Below are 19,901 nucleotides of genomic sequence, written 5' to 3' on the forward strand. Positions count from 1 at the left end.
TCAAAGTGCTTTGGAAATCCTGCAGTTAGTCGTCAGAGACCATCTTCAATTGGTTTCTGCTATTACGCTCAAGTCAATCGCAGTGAATAGTTCGTTTAAAGAAATGCTTATGTCCTCTACCACTCGCTGAAGGTAAAGCTCAGAGCCTTTCCTTGCACACTCAGCCGCTCTTTCATTTCCCTCCAATCCAGAGTGGCCGAGAACCCAACAAAGTGCGATGTTGTGTTGTTGGATAAGCGAGAGCGACCTCTTCAACAAAAAGTGTAAGGTTTGCTGGAGGTGTAAGTCCATCAGTTTTATTGTTTTTGCTGCTTTGTCTTTAGCGTAGATCTCAGCTTGGAAGACACTACGCCAGTCTGGGAGCCCAAAGAAGCAATTGAAGATGTTTTCTAAAAGATATAATAGGACTATGAATAAGTTCGTGCGGTTTTACAACAGATGGCGTAACTTGATTATTATTCCATCGATCCACATTTCCAAACATTCATTGGAGAGCTACTGTCGTAAGGCACAAACGTCAGTATAAGTTTTTTATTTGAAGCGTAAACAACAATATTTTTACCACACTTGAAAATGTCGAATTTCGTGCCAAATAATGTGTTTTTGCGGGGAATTCTTCTTCATTATTTTAATATGAAGAAAAAAGCAGCCGAAAGTCATCGTATCTTGGTGGAAGTTTATGGTGAGCATGCTCTATCTGAGCGAACGTGCCAGAAGTGGTTTGCACGCTTTAAAAGTGGTGATTTTGGCTTGGAAGACGAAGAACGCGAGGGTGCGCCGCCAAAGTTCATGGATACCGAATTGGAGGAATTGCTCGATCAAGATCCGGCTCAAACGCAAGAAGAGGTTGCAAAAACTTTGGGAGTTGATCAATCAACCATTTCCAAACGTTTAAAAGCCATGGGAATGATCCGAAAGGTAGGCCATTGGGTGCCGTATGAATTGAAGCCAAGAGACGTTGAACGCCGTTTTATGGCATGCGAACAACTGCTTCAACGGCACAAAAGAAAGGGTTTTTTGCATCGAATTGTGACTGGCGATGAAAAGTGGGTCCATTACGACAATCCAAAACGTCGGGCAACGTATGGATACCCTGGCCATGCTTCAACATCGACGTCGGCGCAGAATATTCATGGCCTGAAGGTTATGCTGTGTATCTGGTGGGACCAGCTGGGTGTTGTGTATTATGAGCTACTGAAACCGAATGAAACGATTACGGGGGATGTCTACCGACGACAATTGATGCGTTTGAGCCGAGCACTGCGAGAAAAACGGCCGCAATACGCCGATAGACACGACAAAGTTATTTTGCAACATGACAATGCTCGGCCACATGTTGCACAAGTGGTCAAAACATACTTAGAAACGCTCAAATGGGATGTCCTACCCCACCCGCCGTATAGTCCAGACCTTGCGCCATCCGATTACTATCTCTTCCGATCGATGCAACATGGCCTGGCTGACCAGCACTTCCGTAATTACGATGAAGTCAAAAAATGGATCGATTCGTGGATTGCGGCAAAACCGACCGAATTTTTCACAAAGGGAATCCGTGAATTGCCAGAAAGATGGGAAAAAGTAGTAGTAAGCGATGGACAATATTTTGAATATTAAATTTGTAACCATTTTACGTCAATAAAGTTTCAAATTTCGAAAAAAAACCGCACGAACTTATTCATAGTCCATTAATTTTTATGTTTTTATATTTATTTCATAATTTTTATATTTTTTCACAGGCTTTAACCCTTTAGTGTGCTGATTTTAGTTTTTGATTCATCCGACCTTTCTCGATTATTTAAATTATCGAAGGTACTTAACAGGTAGTGTTTGGAATCGATGTATCGTTATGTTGGACTGCCTGCTGAGTCTATTTAATTGCATTATTCTTACAATTGTGGATAGCGGAAAGACATAATAGTTGTTTGAGTTTTTTTCACAAATTGAGTTTTATGCCACCTTCGAACGGCAGATGGATTTAAGAGGAGCATTTTCATGGCCAAAATACACAAGATAGTCATTGTCTGCTGATCAACGACCGCTATTAGAGAAAAATGTTCTACCTATTTGGTGTTTTATGCCTGGCAGGGTCGCTTTAACTAAAAATAGTTACAAAATCGGACACTTGAACTAAAATTAAAAAAGGAGAAAAGCGAAAAAAACATCTGATAAAATTTCGCTTCTTGTTGTTGTTTCAAATGTATTTACAAGCACACCAACTGCAAATTTATGCCTGTTTTGCAGTCTACTTACATTCACATGTGCTATGCATACATAGCATACTTATATGGACACACACGCATGTGCATATTTGTTTTCCCACAATCGGCGTAAGCATATATGGGCATGTTTGGTATGAATTCATACCATTTGTACGAGGTAACAAGTATGTGAGTATGCCTATTTGCATTTTCATTTGATCTCGAATGCATTTACATGTGCGTGTGGGAAGAAGTGTGTGTTATATGTACATACCTCCAGAGTTCTTCCGTGCCATATCCTCAGCACTGGATGTTTTCCGCTGATCGATTCGCAAATTGGGTATATTGAATGGTGGTGCATTCATGTTATCCGAAGAGAATTGATGTCTCAATGGACGATGACGCTCCGGTGATGGTATTGACAGATTGTCAAGCTTCAATTTATTACGTTGCTGTCGGTCAATTTGTTCGAGCATCTCTTGCAGCACCTGTTAGTACATCGAATGTGGTATGATTGAAATGGAAAACGACTAGTTGATGTAGCGAGTTTCGATAAAATAAAAAATGCATATACATATGCATGTCTCCACACATATGCGTATTTGTAAATATGTATAAACAAAAAATGCAAGTAAGAAACACTAATTGGAATCTCTGTATGCTTTTAACGATTTAGCAAATCAGTCACTGTATTCATGAGTACAGTAGAGTATTACCTACACACATACAGTCGGGTTCACTTGATTAGATGCAATCATTTTTAAGGAAAAACATGGTTATTAAAGCAACCGTATTTGATCTAGTGAGCCAATGTTTTTTGATAATTCAAGTGAAGGCAGTACTTTGCTCGAAAATAAACATGCATCGAAATATCTTTCCATCTAACGGTATTTCGCAGCAGTAAAACTTCATCAGTTTGATTTATTGGTTCACTTGAATAGAGGCACTCAGTTTGCCTACATTACTGGTATGGTAAGAACTACAAAGGCAGAACTGCCATAGCCTTGACCTCTATTCAAATTAACCAATAAAACATGCACAATATTAGAGATGCTGAAGTTTTACTGCTGGGAAATAGCGTTAAGTGGGGTTATATTCTGAAGCATGTTTTTTTCGAGCAAAGTACAAGAGCAATGGAGCAAAATTTCTCGTTCTTTACGTACCACCGCCGAAGAAGAAGCTTGGAATGCTGGCCGATAGGAACAATGCATGAAAACTAGTGAGTGACATTCAGAGCGTGCTTAAATTATGGTGAGAACACTTCTCGAACTTGTTAAATATTGACAGCTGCGCAGTTCACAGATAATGTGAAGATCCCGATACCCCAATGGTTGACGACGGAACTGTCGTTTCTCTACCCGACATGGCGAGGTGGGAATAGCAACAAAAAAGCCGCGGGAGCCGACGAACTGCCGGCTGAGCTATTCAAACATGGCGGCGAGGAGCTGGTAAGGCGCGTGCATCAGCTTCTATGCGAAATATGGTCGGAGGAAAGCATGCCGCCCCATTGGAATTTAAGTGTGCTCTGCCCAATCTACAAGAAAAGTGATTGTTCAATCTGTGCCAATTACCTGGGAGTTATATATATATATATATATATATATATATATATATGTATATAATTGACGCTTACACCCGTTTTGAGTAATTGGCCGAGCTCCTACTCCTATTTGTGGCGTGCGTCTTGATTTTGTTCCACAAATGAAGTTTAAAGCCGACTCCGAACGGTGGATATTTTTTTTATGAGGGGGTTTTTCATGCAGAAACACATTCGGAGGCTTGTCATTGCCTACCGAGGGACGATCGTTATTAGAAAAAAAATTCCTTCATGTTGGTGATTCACAGAGATTCGAACCTATGTAGTCTGAGTTACGACTACAGTCTATGGTGTGACTACCATATCCCAACCCATACAGCTCCTGCGGATGCTTCAGGGGGATTAGTCTTCTAACTATCGCCCATCAGATTCTAGCGAGAGTATTGTGCGAAATGCTGAAACTCACCATAAGCCAATTGATTGGATCTTATAAATGTGCCTTTAGACCTGGAAAATCTACAAGCGACCAAACATTCACAATACACCAAGTTGTGGAAAAGACCCATGAAAGGAGAATCGACATACACCATCTTTTCATGGATTTCAAAGCTGCATTCGACAGTACGAAAAAGAGTTACCTGTATGCCGTGATGTCTGAATTTGATATCCCCGCAAAACTAATACGGCTATGCAAAATGACGTTGCTCAATACCAGCAGCGTCGTCAGAAGGACCTCTTCGAGCCGTTTGATACCAAACGAGGTTTGGGACAGGGTGACCCTCTGTCGTGTGACTTCTTTAACTTGATGCTGAAAAAGATCGTGCGAGCCGCAGAACTTAATCGCTCAGGCACAATTTTATATAAGAGCGTACAATTGTTGGCGTATCATATCATCGACCTTAACATCTACCTTTTCCAATGTGGATAAAGAAGCAAATCGAATGGGGCTGGTGGTGAACGAAGACAAAACGAAGTACATACCTTCTGTCATCAAACAAACAGTCAGCGCACTCGCATATCGGCACCCACGTCACTGTTGACAGTTATGATTTCGAGGTTGTGAGAGACTTCGTTTAAATAGGAACCAGCACTAACATCGATAACAATGTCAGCCTTGAAATCCGACGCAGAATCTCTCTTGCCCTTAAGAGCTACTTTGGACTAAGTAGGCTACTGAATAGTAAAGTCCTCTCTCGACGAACAAATCTAACACTCTACAAGGCTCTCATCATGCCCGTACTAGATTTTGCTGAAGATTTCTGCTTTCGACGACATAGACATAGCGCAGCGAATATACATATAGTAGATCCAACGGCTTCGTTGACTGGGTCAAGTCATCTGAATGGATACAAAGACTCCGGCTCTGAAAGTATTCGATGTACCAGCTGGTGGTAGTAGAGGAAGAGGAAGGCCAATCAACAAGAAGAAGCTCAATCTAGCGAGTTTAGTCCCCACAGTTTCTAGTGATAATAATATAACATAAAGCGGCTAGATAGCAGTAATAGTTCTGCCAATTGCTGTCAAAAGATCCAGTATATCAAATCGTATTACTAAGCGTCGTTTCACCCTTACCGGTCTCAAAGAAACTATTAAAAAATATGGTCGAAATTCCGTCTCAGTTGTAAATACGTAAATATAATTTAAAACTATTATTCCGAGGAGGCATATTTTCAGCGTAGGCGGTTATGTTAACATTGGCGCTACTAGAGCGAGAATAATCCACGAGTGTTATTTATAAGGACTGCCTGTTTTGTCCTTATTTGTTTCGAAATGAGGAAGGCGACACCGTTGCCGTTAATGGTCAATGATCTTCGGCACAGAGCATATTAACCGATTTTCATAACAGTCGAACTTGTGAAGGAGAAATTTGAATACTGGGCTATCTCATGACGAGCGTTCATCGATTGACCATCGCAATCATACGATTTGAGATCGCACGATTATTTTCTTTGGTTGTACTTCAAGTCTTCACTATACACTGACAACAGAAATACTCTCAATAAGATCATGGCCAACGTTCAAAACGTTATTGCCGAAATAACACTGCAAATATTGGACTGAGCTATCAAAAATTGGATCGATCGCTTGAAGTACTACCAACGAAGCCGAGGCGGTCATTTCCATGACGTTGATTGTAGCTTCAAAATAATGCCAGAGTCAATTTTATATGATTGCTTTATTCTAATTTCTTCTCCTATCGATCTTATCTGGTTGCCGTATTTAACAAAGTTTTTAAAAATTATAAGATCAAAAAATATCAAAACAACTCTGAACGCAATCTGCCAGATGGTGTTTGCCTAACAGCTTTGCATTTACTTCTGATATACTTTTTTCAACAAAATTGTTTACTACAGCGTTGAAAACCATGCAATATTGCATGTAAATATTATATAAAATGCATAAACGTACGAGTAAATACTATTCAAGGCTAAAATGTTTTCGCAAAAATATATTTTACCTCGACCAGCATGCAATATTGTTCGAGATTTAAGCCGGAATTAACGGTGTGCGGTATCAGTAAAGGAAGCACGTGTATCGCCATCGTTTCCACCGTCAGCCCATACGTTTTATCGGCAACCATTTTGTGATAAATATCTGCAAGCAATTGAAACGTAGTTATTTATTATTAAATACAAAATATTTCTAGCACGTATTCATTTTCATATTTTATTATTCACTTGTTAATGCATACACAAGAGTTAGCATAAATGTTTTAGAAGCGCCAACATTTCAATAGGATTAGAACAAAAATAGAAAACAAACATTAGCCGAACGTAAATTAGTGAACGAGTTCAAGTATTTCTCAAGGAATTTTCGGAATGTAACAGACAGTGGATCCATCAAGCTCAAATTTAGACAGACTACCGGAGCACAGTAGTGGTTTCCAAACGGAGGTAGCCGCCATCAAAGATGCAGTGGGTTGATTGCTTACTTCTGCAACTACTGTCAGGGAAGTAAATATTTATTCCGCCAGTCAAGCAGCAATTACCACCCTGGGATCTTTGTTGGTGCGTTCAAAACTAGTGGATCCCTTCTCGACTGCATCAGAGTACTTTGATATTAGGTTAATTTGGGTTCGCAGTCACCGTGGCATGGCAGGAAACTACCGGGCTGATGAGCTTGGGGGACAGGAAATTCTCGAGATGGTTTCACCACAAAATGAGAAGTTCCCTCGAGAACCTATGACCTGCTCCTGGAAAAATGGGCTTCTCGTCAACTCAGCGAGCGTTGGGTTAGTACCCACTCGTGCAAAGACGCGAAATTCTTCTGCCACAGGCAGCTCGGGAGTGCGCGTGGGAACTTCTAAGGCTAACAAAGCAAGCCACAGCTCAGGAGTTTTGTGGACATGCTTAGCGGACATTGTCCGGTAGATATCCTTGCGGGGTATCCATGAGGCTTGACATTGCTACAAGTCCTTTTTACAGAAGCTGTCTGGAGGATGAGGTGTAATCATCTCAGCACCTTCTCGTCAGCTATCCTGCTCTCGCCGGGCTAGGGTTCACACATTTTGACTTTCACTTTCTTGCTACACCTGCGGATATATCAAGTTGAAATATCACGCACCTGGTAAATTTCATCAGTAGCTTGAGATCATCGTCATCCTTCTCTAATCCAAAGCCCCCTCTTTATTTGCTGGTGCGATCCCTTATTTTTTGGGCTAAAACTTGAAGAACTGTCAAATTAGAAAATGTTTCCCTCAAATGAGAGTAAAACGGTAGTTACCAATAAAAAGTAAGAGAACTTAGAGATCTGCTTTTCGAGCAACAAAATACACATTAAAACATTTGCTTCTCAAAAATAAGATTTTTTTGGAATTTTCCACAAAAAAAATTAAAGCAAAGTAGTAAAGTCATTTCTTGACGAACAAAACTAACACTCTATAAGGCTCTCATTATTCCCATCGTATCGTATGGCGCATCCTAGGCATATGGACGGACGATATCGGTTCAGGCGTCGCGTGAAGTGTTTAAGAGAAATATTCTGCGGAAGATTTTTAGACCTTTGTACGTTGGCGACGGCGAGTATCGGAGCAATGGCAGTGGAACATTGCGTTGCATGAACTTTACTACGTTGGTTGGGTCATGTCGTTCGAATGGAAACACCATTCTACCAGCTGGTAGTAGCAGAGGAAAAGGAAGACCTCCTCCGCGTTGGAAAGATCAGGTGGAGAAGGATTTAACATCACTTGGTGCGTCCAACTGACGCCGATTAGCATGAGAAAGAAGTGACTGACGCGTTTTGTTATACTCGGCCAAAATCGCGTAAGGGGTTATCCCTACATTTAGAAGAAGAACAATACGTACATCTTCAGGAGCCCTCTTAGATAGTTTGTAACAGTAACAGTAGGTCAGCTTCTACTGAATCTTGTTTAATTCTAGCTAAATAGTGTAACTCTTCAAGAGAATTATTGTGGTTAAGTTTCTTGACGATTACATGGGTCAGTTTTGCAAACACAATAGCAACACATTCACACATTTTTACCCAAACAGTTTTACTCGTTTTTGACAGCCAATACCTGTCTTCACATGTCTGAAGCATTGATTTGTGTGAACACAAGGTAAGGAACACCCTAAAATAATATACATGTAGGTATCCTGCAAAATCTTTAAAGGAACATTGATGACCCACTATTCCATACTATGCACATACATGTGTCTATATATTGATTATAGTTATTTTGTTAAATACTTACGAACTGTACGCATCACAATATCCGGATCCGGTATGCGAACATCACCAAGCAGCTGCAGGACTTCTTCCATAACCTTTTGCAGCAGTATTGACATTGAAGGAAATGATTTGACATATAAATAACAGAAAATTTATTGTGAGGTAAATGGATAACATTTTTCGTAGGTTTGAATAAGCTGCAAACCACAAATACATACATATATGCTCCTATACATTTACATTTACCTACACGGGTATTTATGCGAGAGTTCCTCCAGTGTGCATTTTCTGCTCTACCTACGACTTACAATCATTTGCATAGCACTCCTTTATACATATATATAGCACACATTTTCATACATATTTAGAACTTACCTGACAGGCTATAGTATACATGTAAATTTACATATTTATATGCAAGTATTATTCACCTGAGCTCGTTCCAGTTTATCCATCAGCCTTTCAATGCAGATGAGTACATTTTGCACGATTTTTGGATCGGCAAAATTTTTTTCAAACACCGATTTTACCTTTGGCACAACCATACGTCTTATAGAGACATCTTCAATGTTGTCGAATACGTTTGTAACTGCAACAACGGCAGCGCTCTGCGTGTGGAGGTGGTTCAAAAAATAATTGTATAGAAAAGTATAAGGAAATTTCACATATTTTAAAAATATTATTCTATGTGCGGAATGATTTTTATATGGCGAAATCAAAGCAACCCTATGCCTGAATTTATTTCTAACAATAAGCGTCGTTTTCTCAATTTTTTGTTATAAGTCCAAATATTGGTAATTTTAATAACTTTTTCTGCTTTATTTGAAAAAGTTGTAGGGCTATCAAAAATGCTATGTGATTGCTTTTTCTAAATTTAGTGTTCTTATTAAGTTGAACTGGATTTTTCTTTCTTAAGTGAAATTTGACGAATTTGAAATTTCAAGCAAATCCTCTCTTCTTTTCTTTAAACTCGAAGGATGCGACACACTAAAATACCCATCCTTTCGAATGTCTATTTGAGTAACTTGAAACTTTTCTGAATATTAAGCATTTCTCATAGGAAAATGAGATTGAGAGCTTAAAATGCTAACCAACTTTATGTTTCTGGTCCAATACAATTGTTAGAAATTAATAGAAATGTACTAAAATGCATGAGAAGTTGATAAATGGAAGTTTTGCTTCACCTGCTTTCAATTTCTAGCGTCACGTTGGATATATTTCAAATTTGCTTACTAACTGGGTCTTCAGAGGTTAAGAGATTGGCTAGTGAAACGTTTTTTTAGGAACTCGAAGCAGCTATGAGAATGTTCCACTTGGTTGTTACTTTCCTGGCAGAAAATGCCAAATAACTATGGTACATACATAGAATTGCGTTGAAGTTCATTATTTGTTCAGAAAAGACGCGCCTAGATGTTGTTTTAAAATAAAGTATAAAAAACTTAGATTATTTTAGGTTACACTATTTTTATTCAATCGGAGGTGTATGCTGTTCAAGAAGCGATAAACTTTGTTGTGGAAAATAGAAGTAGAGGCCGGTCTGTATGCGTCTGCAGTGGCAGCAAAGCTCATAGCATTAGACAGTTCTCCAACCACTTCAAGGGTAGGTGAGTCCTGTAAATCCAGGCTAAACTATGTCGGTAGTCATAATATCTTGATGCTAACATGGATCCCGGGGTCTTTGGGTATCGCGGGTAACGATATCTTTGACTCTTTACCTAGTTTTGAAAAGCATTAGGCAATTGACAATTATGTAAAGGGTGATCAGATTGAAGATACTTTTCCCAATAAGAAATATGGCTCATGGCGTCAATACGAGTCTGGAATCCAACAGTAAATGGCGAACGCTATCACGCCATGATAGGCGACTTTTTGATGCCGGAAATTGAAGCCCCTGATTGGTTGAAATTGGTTCCAACAGAACGGCGCTACTTGCCATACAGCTCGAAAAACAATGGACTTACTGCGTCGTCGTTTCGATGAGCAATTCATCTCTCATCCCGGACCAGTGGATTAGTCACCAAGATCGTATCACGCCTTTGGCTTTTTATCTGTGGTGGTATGTAAAGCCGATAATTTGGACGTTCCACCACCTAGTCATGCCGAAGTCAGAGTTGCCATTCAGCGGCTCAAGAATAACAAAGCGGCTGGCGCTGACGGCTTGCCCGCTGAATTGTTCAAGACTGCCGGCGATGTGCTGATAGGGAGCATGCATCAGCTCATCTGCAAAATATGGCTAGCAGAAAGCATGCCCGACGATTGGAATCTCAGTGTCCTTTGTCCTGTACTGAAGAAGGGTGACCCGACGATCTGCACCAACTACCGGGGCATCAGTCTTCTAACCATCGCCTACAAGGTCCTGTCTGGCGTCCTATGTGGAAGACTTAAGCCGTTTGCCAACACACTGATCGGGCCTTATCAGTGCGGCTTCAGAAGTGGTAAGTCCACCATCGACCAGATTTTCACATTACGCCAAATCCTGGAAAAGACCCATGAAAAGCAAGTCGACACCCATCATCTCTTTGTCGACTATAAAGCTGCGTTCGATAGCCCGATAAGGGATTGCCTGTACGCCACCATGTCTGAGTTCGGTATACCAGCGAAGCTCATACGGCTTTGCAGAATGACGTTGAGCAACACAACCAGCTCCGTCAAGGTAGGAAATAACCTCTCCGAGCCATTCAGTACCGTTCGAGGTTTCAGACAAGGCGATCCACTGTCATGCAACCTCTTCAGCTTCGTGATGGAAGGGGTGCTCCGAAAAGCAGGTGTGCATCGTAATGGCACTATTTTTTACAAATGTGTCCAGCTCCTTGCGTACGCCGATGACATTGACATTATCGGCCGCTGTAAGCGAGATGTCACGGCTGCGTTTTCTGCTATCGAGAAGGAATCATCACGAATGGGTCAGGCAGTGAACGAGGGTAAAACGAAGTATATGATATCTACAACGCGGAACACACGGCGTGTAGGAACGCACGTCATTGCGGACAACTATACCTTCGAAGTTGTGCCAGAGTTTGTTTATCTTGACACCGCCGTTAACAGCAACAACGATATCAGCCTGGAGATCAAACGGAGAATCACTCTTGCTAATAGGTGTTACTATGGGCTAAGTAAGCAATTGAGTAGTCGCATGACCAAACTGACACTTTACAAGACGCTCATCATACCCGTGTTGCTTTATGGCGCAGAGGCATGGGTAGTGTCACATAGCGATGCAGCCGCTCTTGAGGTGTTCGAGAGAAAAGTTCTTCGTAAGATCTTCGGTCCTGTGCGCGTTGGCGAAGACTACCGTTCAAGAATGAACCACGAGCTGTATGAGCTCTACGCCGACATTGACGTAGTACAACGCATCGCCATCCAACGCCTGCGTTGGCTAGGGCATGTCGTGCGTATGGATGAAGAAGCTCCAGCAAAGAAGGTGTTCGAGGGCGAAGTCCAAGGGAGCCGACGAAGAGGAAGACCATTGCTCCGGTGGAAAGACCAAGTGGAGGAAACCCTATGCTCGCTTGGTATACAGAATTGGAGAAGGCGCGCGCGGAGCAGAGGCGCCTGGAGAGAGCTAGTGAGGTCGACCGTAACTCGGTAACGGGTTGTTATGGCCACCTAAGTAAGTAAGTAAGTATGTAAAGCCTAAATGTTTTGTGGTTAACTCAGCTTCGATTGAGGCATTGGACGTCAACATTACTAAAGTTATTCACGAGGTACCGACCGGAGTCTTCCAGCGAGTCGCGAGTCAATCAAAATTGGATGGATTGGATTACGGATGGCCAAATTATGGCGCAATTGAGGCCAACATTTGAAATGAATTCTCTTTAAAAAAATATGTGTGAAAAATAATAAAGATTGCCCAACCAATTTGAATTTTCGTTGTTTTATTTCGATTTAAAATCCGAAACTTCTAAATTAACCACCCTTTATATGTGAAAAATTACATCATTTAACCATCGCCTGCAGACTGTCATACGAGACTTAAAATTTTCAAGGACTCGTTCACATATTATGACATTGAGTTCAGCAATCCCGATCTGAATGTTTTCTTTCAGCTCTGGAATCGTTGTTGGCTTATTCGGATAGACTTTACTTTTCACAAAATCCCAGTCTGGTCTGTCTGGTTTCTATCCTCGACGGAACTTGTGTCTTGACATTTTTTAACCAACCTTTGATTGAAATTGTCAGCTCATTCGGACAATTTTTACCACCAAAAAAATAATGAATTTTGTGATGTGAAATACTCTTTATAACTAAATTGATTTTTTTCGCCTTCCTAAAACCGCTACTTTATGTTTGCTACATTTAACCCTTGTACCTGCTTTCCTCTTTCTTTTGCTTGTTTATTTTCTATACTGAAATCACGGCACAAGAGGCGCAATCTGCTATTCAATCACTCTTGTTTTCCAATAAACGTCAAAGAAATTTAACAAAAAAATGTATGCATGTGTTATAAAATGACTCAAATTATTTGCATTTTTAAATAAAAATAAAAAACGTTCATTAGAAGATAAAAACATAAATCCAACTAATATAATAGGCATGTATATATAAAGTTACACCGTGGGTGTATAACTAATAACATAACCACCCACCTGCACTTGTATTGTTGAGCTTTCGAAAGCAAAGAACAGCATTGGAATTATGTCGGTGGTAACATCCCCAGGTGCCGTCTTCTCAATAATGAGATGTAAATTCTCCAGTAAAGTCACAGTAGCCTGGATGGATTTGGGTGAACTGAAAATAACTCTGCAAAAATACAATGTATAGAAAATTCATAAACACAAGTACGTAAGCACATGAGAATGTACATAAATAGATTTTATATATTTATAGAAGCAAAAGCCACTTTGCCGATTTCGTTGGCTCTTCGGTACGATAAGTGGCATTTGAAGAATTAAGGAGGAGTGATACAGCCTCTACACAACTTGAGCTAAATATAATACCCAGAAGTGTAAAATTATGGATGCTTGTCCTTCAAGTTAAAAGGATTTTTATGCGTATATTCTCGAGGAGAGTGAAGAAAATATGATCAATTTATTTCCAAGGAATGTAGGGACCATTTTTTTTCATTTCGCAAATACCCGCTTACAATTTAATGGAATCCCATCTAAAACGCGGCAAATATTTCAAAAGTCTCTTAATTTTCAAATCTCAGAATGATGAGAGGAGTCGATTCGGCAGAGACCGAATTTATTCTCTTTACGTGTTCCCTTTTTTGACATTCTGTTTAAAATCAGGCGGTCTGAACGCTGGCGAAACCAGCTGATTATTTGGATGATTGTAAAGATGTACGAAGTGACTTGTTCGAATTCTCTTACAATAACCAATATATTGGATTGGAGAATAAGTTCATAGCGTTTTTATATTTTCCTTTATTCTACCATGATTTGTTTGCTGTTTGCCAAATAGTAAGTATTCATTAGATAGAACTCTTTCTGCTCCATTAATTGTATTTTTAAGTTATTTAATTTTTTATTAGTTTTGAGGCTTAGAAATGGAATGCCTTGGAGGCAAAGTGCAAAACGGTGACTTTGAATTCTTAAAGAACGTTTGAATTCGATGAAGAACGTCTCAAATCACTTTTGAAAGAGCACATTTGCCAAACCAGTCGTGAATCGGCGCAAAAAAACTAAATGCGATGATAAAACGAATATTAATCATCTTTATTCGATGAGATTTACCAAAAAAATGGGATCACGGATGCCTCGCGAACTCAACGAAAAAAAAACAGAGAAAGCCGCCTTCAAATTGCTTATCAGCATCTCACCCGCCATCGAACAACACGCGGTCATAAAAAGCGCTCTTTGTACCGAATCGCCCCGGGAGATGAGAAGTGGTGCCTAAACATCAATATGGAGCAAAGAAAGGAGTGGGTGGCTCCAGGTCAAACCGTACTCCTTCACGACAACGCCAGGCCAAGTGTTGAACAAGTCGTCAAAACTGCACTCCAAAAACTCGATTGGGATACCCTTCAGCATCCATCGTATTCTCCGGACCTTGCACCGACCGATTATCATCTTTTCTGCTCCCTGTCAAACCATATGCAGGCTCAACAACTTCTTTGAAACCAGACCAGCGATTTTTGGCGGAACGACATCAACAAATTGGTCGAGAGATGGGAGGAGGTGGTAAACAGCAACGGCGAATATATAATTGATTCACTTATTGAAACAATTATTTTTTTTGTTTAAATAAATATCTTCGGGAAAAACACTACGAATTTCTCCCCAACACATTACTTATCATATCTTGTACATTTGCATGAGCAAAACTTTTTTATCGATGGTTTGTGGCCTGAAGAACAGTCACATCTCGAGGAATACAACAGATGTTTTATTCGGTTATAAGCACACCTCCAGTTTTGGTTTGATATTTTGGTACTTAAATACTTAAACTAAAGCTTTTTTAGATTTGCTTTAAATTATTTCAAAACTTATATTAAACAATATAAAAATGTCGTAGATATGCATTTCCAAATGTATATAAGTATGTATTTATATTTGAAAATCAAACACACTTTAGAGATATTATTCTTTGCCTCTTAGAAGACATATACTCGTATCACTTATTTATGAGCTTCTCAAAAAACAGAAAACAATAAAATAAAACTTAGAAGTAGTTTACTTTTATTTCTGTTCTACAATGAACTGTGGCTAAAGAATACGTCCAAAGTTTCTCGTTTCCTCCGTAGAAACATGTATGTGTGTCTTATCCACACAGAAGTTTATTGTTCCTCTAAATAGCGAGAAAAATGTTAACTTAATATAAGCGGATAAATTTTCCAGCACGCACACAATGACAATACAATGACAATACGTCTTTCCTTTGAGTGACAAACTTAAATTGTACAAATAACTTTTATCACAACGAGAACAATGTGAGGAAGGAATATGGTTGACACGGACAAGAGTCAACAAATCAAGAACAAGAGCACGATGTAATACCGAAAGCAAAGAAAATGTCAAGATCTGGCAAATTGGGTGAGGAGTAAGAAACTTACAAGGAAAACATAATGGATGCTGCAGAAAAATAAATAATCGCATGTTAAGTACAAAGAAAAATAAGAGCAGTACAATATGTCCTATATACATACATAGTATGTAGCTATTATGTACTATGTATGTGATTGCAACAACTGTCAGCAGTAATGCCCTAAGTCTATTTGAATTCCATTTGTAGTGGCGTGAACCGGACGCGAAGAAATGCACCGAGCATTAGTAACCTAATCATCAACTACTTGCCAAGTTGAACAAGCGGGATAAAGTTCCATAACATAAATATAAATTGGGTTAAATGTCTGGCTGTTGCGAGCCACTAGTCTATTATGAGAATGAGCCGCAAAATGTTATTTACTTTTTACGGATTTAAAAAGCATTTTACAAATTATTTATTTGCTTTTCCACATTGGCTAGGTTTGGCAGCCGCATCGCACATAGGAACAGCGACGTCACTTAGACCACGAAATGGATACACATACTATTGCACTTATATTAGGTTATACTATTGTAAATATTTGTACTCTTATGGATAGCTTTCAACAAGTTTTAGTTTTCACTTGTTAATAATGGCTGCAAAAAAATTAAATTTATTACTCGTATAACTTCTCTAGTCAAGCTTGATCAACTTTTAGCTTAGTGATAGAACTCAAATACTTACATAAATTGTTAAGATGACTAACCATGTATGAATATACTTCTACACACGAGAAAGATTTATAAATTTTGCAAATGGCGTCGTACATCAAAACTTATGAACTGGGCAGTTGAAGTATACAAACAGACAAGCCACGGAGCGCGCAAAGGTCGAAATAAAAACAAAATCATTTTTGTTTTTCATTTAGTAAAAGAGGTATTCAAAACTACGCCAAAAGTAACCCAAAAAATCATGAGTTACGATTTAATTGGCATGAAAGGAAATTCGCATAGATTTTAACAGCTGCTCCGGCAGCAAAGCCAACACTTGAGCCAACATATTTGCTGTCTCACTTAAATGTTTTTCCGATGGATTACCATTCGGTAGTGCATAGGTGTTTTCTATCGAGTGTATTTCTGAAATGAAAAAGTTTCTCATAAAAAACCAACAATGTTCGGAGGTGGGATATAACTGTAAACCCCTCCATTTATTGAAAAACATCAAGACATATACCACAAATAAAGGGTACAATTTCAAAGGCCGATGTTGAATGTAAACCACACCTAAGCGTCAAGTTTTTTCTGCATTTGATTTGACATTTTTCAATTTCAGACTTACTCAATTTGAACCATGGAAAGATACACAAGTTTAAGCTATTCAAGCTTATTATGAAAATGGGCGTTCGAATTTCGAAGAAAATCATCTTCAGTCATGAGGCACATTTTCACCTCAGTGGATTCGTCAATAAGCAGAATTGCCGCATTTGGGCGAATGATAAACCAAGAGTAATTGCCGAAAAACCAATGCACCTACAAAGAGTAACTGTTTGGTGCGGTTTATGGGCCGGCGGCATCATTGGGCCGTATTTTTTCCAAAATGAGGCCGGTCAGGCAGTTACTGTGAATAGTGTTCGCTATCGTGAGATGATAACGAACTTTTTATGGCCTGAATTCGAAGATATGAAAGTGCACGATATGTGGCTTCAACAGGACGGTGTCACTTGTTACACAGCTAACGAAACAATGGCTCTTTCGCGCGAAAAATTTGATGGCCGAATAATCTCACGTCGCGGCGATGTCAATTGGCCGCCAAGATCATGTGATTTGACTTTGGACTTCTTTCTTTGGGGTTATTTGAAAGAAAAGGTATACGTCAATTAGCCAGCAACAATTAGAAAGCTAAAGGATGAGACACATTAAAGGCATAGAACCTCAATTATGCCTCAGCGTCATCGAAAATTTGGACCATCGGATGGAGGTGTGCCGCCGAAACCACGGCGGCCATTTGGCCAATATTTTATTCCATGCGTAATTGAGCTATACCAATATTATTATAATAAAGAGAAATGACAATGATTTCTAAAAAAAATTGTATTTTATTCAAAATCAACACCGGCCTTTGAAACCTAACCACCCTTTAGTTGATGGTATCCTAAAACAACATGAACTAAACCTTTCTTATCTGGATCTAGGGAAATTTGTTTCCTTACTAAATCTTCGGAGTAAAGCATTGAATATTGTATCTTATATGAGTGCATAAATAACACGGGTCTACAAGTACCTACATATATCAGCTTGGTTGTAGAATGTGCGCTGAATACGATTCCGAAAGTGTCCATCACGTATGGTTTGAGAAAATTTAGGAAAAACAAGTGTTTGCTCTATTTCCTGATCCCTAGCTCTACTTTTCTCAAAACTATATATTTTTCTGATCACTTTGTTATCATTAATTTTTAAGTATTGTAGTTAAAATATATTCCGAGTATGAACTAAAACAGATCATAAACACGATTGCAATCACATGACTGGTTTAGTAGTCTATAAACTGAACGCAAAGAAAGTTTTCACTTAAACGGAGTGTAAAGAAAATATAAAATATTTAAGGAGGTAAAGTATAGTATGGACCAAAAGAAGCATAAATGTCTCAATAAACATGGATCAGTAAACTAATGGACTGGTTACTTGCAGATTGTTGTTGGTATGTTGTTTTACCAAACCCATGAACAGGCCTATTAAGGGTTTCTGCAGAAAATAATGGTTGATCTTTTGAACGACATTCCTTTGGATCAAAGGCTATAAAAGTGATTTCCGTATGACGGTTCTGCTGCGCAATTTTTTGGGAGTGTCATTTTGGGGGTTTTCAAATTTCATGTTTAACAATTTCGATACTATTTACGTTTTTCTAAAACTATAAGACGATTTTCAATGAAAATTACTTATCCCTATTCAATTTCAGCCGTTTTAACTTTCATATCAATATGACCTACACCTATTTATACTAAGTCCCGTCAAAATGAAGTTTTTAGCAATTTTAAAGTTTGGAATATTTTATAATATTGTAGATTAAAAATAAAAACAAATGCAAGCAACTCGATTAGCAGTGTCTAAAGGCAGTTTTACTAATACTCATTAAGTGCTTCCAAACATATGTGATTTTTGACAGCTCTGGAGCCAACGTGTGCTTATTTTTGCCAGCTGCTTCATCTATTCGACTCTTACTAACGGATGCTAAATCGAAGGGGGCTATTATTAACTATAAGTGTAGTATATATAGGTGGCCGCCATAGCCGAATGGCTTAGCCAAATCTCCGGGAAAGACCAAAATGAAGAAACAGTTTTTTCTAACAGCGGTCGCCCCTCAGCAAATGGTAAACCTCCTAGAGTATTTCTTCTATGAAAAAGCTCCTCTTAAAAAAAAAACCTGTCGTTCGGAGTCGGCTTGAAACTGAAGTTTCCTCCATTAGTGGAATAATATTATATCAAGACGCTCGCCACAAATAGGAGGAGGAACTCAGCCAAACACCTAAAAAGGGTGTAAGCGTATTTTTGGGATGTCGGAAAGTCATCGATGCATCGAGAATATCGATGTTTTGGTTCGGTGTATAAATAGTTTTTGAATGTTATGAGTTTGCCTGATAACCCAAATTAACCAAATTACATTTTTCTAAAATTTTGCTTAAAGCTTACTGTTACATGAGACGGGGGTGGATATTGACCATTTTCATTGTCGTACTACCTTGAAAAAAGAGTAATAGGTACATACATGAATAAATCGACTCCTCTCATCGTTCTGAATATTTTGATTTAAACATTAGAGTGGGCCGGATCGAATTCTAATAGAGTGGAAAAGTTGCATTGTTAGACTAATAAAGTGTGTGCCAAATTTCAGCACAATCGAACGATATCTTCTGTGGCCAGCAGAGGCTTCAAATTTTGAAATTTCTGTTTAAATTCTGAACAATTTTAACTTTTTTGAAAATACTATTTGTTATCATACCGGTATGTGTTAAATACAAATTTTATATGGGAAGGCCCACCGAAACAATTTAATTCACTTCACTCCATTCTGTTTGTTTGATCAAGCAATACATTTATGGAGCTCGCAGTAGCTCGTCTTTGTACTGAGAGTAGAATTGAAGTTACAGCAATTACTGTGTCTATTTTTTCTTCCGATTTATTCGAAAGATATTGTTTCGTATAAAAGCATTTAATTATAATCTTTTATTAAAAGTTTATATGACGACAATGGCATTAACCAAATTTTCCCTAGGACAAACGTTTATTTGCCCATTGTTTGCAAGTCCTAAAGATTTGCCAGATCATCAACTATCAAGTTATGAAGATATTATGAGATGTTGTTTTTTTCAAGTTGCCAAGAAAATCTTTTATTTATAACAAGGCTTCTATTCCCACAGTTTCACATTCACGCGTAATATACATGATAAATGAGTATCATTAAAAAAAGGTACAGAGAAATTAAAAAGGGTTTGTATTTTGCACATAGAAGTGCTGCTTTGAAAAAACGTGCCGATGACTTTAAGGCTCCCGACTTTTTGATAATTCAGCTTGTAAGTGTCAAGATTTTACAAC

At 38.8% G+C, this 19,901-nt stretch overlaps 1 protein-coding gene across 2 annotated transcripts in view; it reads right to left on the bottom strand.

Moving 5' to 3' along the window:
- LOC128862076 (SCY1-like protein 2) overlaps positions 1-19,901 on the bottom strand; it is an 82,350-nt gene that overhangs the window by 14,147 nt on the left and 48,302 nt on the right. For both annotated transcript variants that reach the window (XM_054100488.1, XM_054100487.1), the window contains exons 11-15: positions 12,993-13,146; positions 8,838-9,014; positions 8,429-8,501; positions 6,194-6,330; positions 2,473-2,686 (exon numbers count right to left, since the gene is read on the bottom strand). In XM_054100488.1, coding sequence (XP_053956463.1) covers positions 2,473-2,686; positions 6,194-6,330; positions 8,429-8,501; positions 8,838-9,014; positions 12,993-13,146 — 755 coding nt within the window. The remainder of the gene's footprint in view (positions 1-2,472; positions 2,687-6,193; positions 6,331-8,428; positions 8,502-8,837; positions 9,015-12,992; positions 13,147-19,901) is intronic.

Source organism: Anastrepha ludens, chromosome 4 (genome assembly GCF_028408465.1).
Source record: "Anastrepha ludens isolate Willacy chromosome 4, idAnaLude1.1, whole genome shotgun sequence".
NCBI lineage: Eukaryota > Metazoa > Arthropoda > Insecta > Diptera > Tephritidae > Anastrepha > Anastrepha ludens.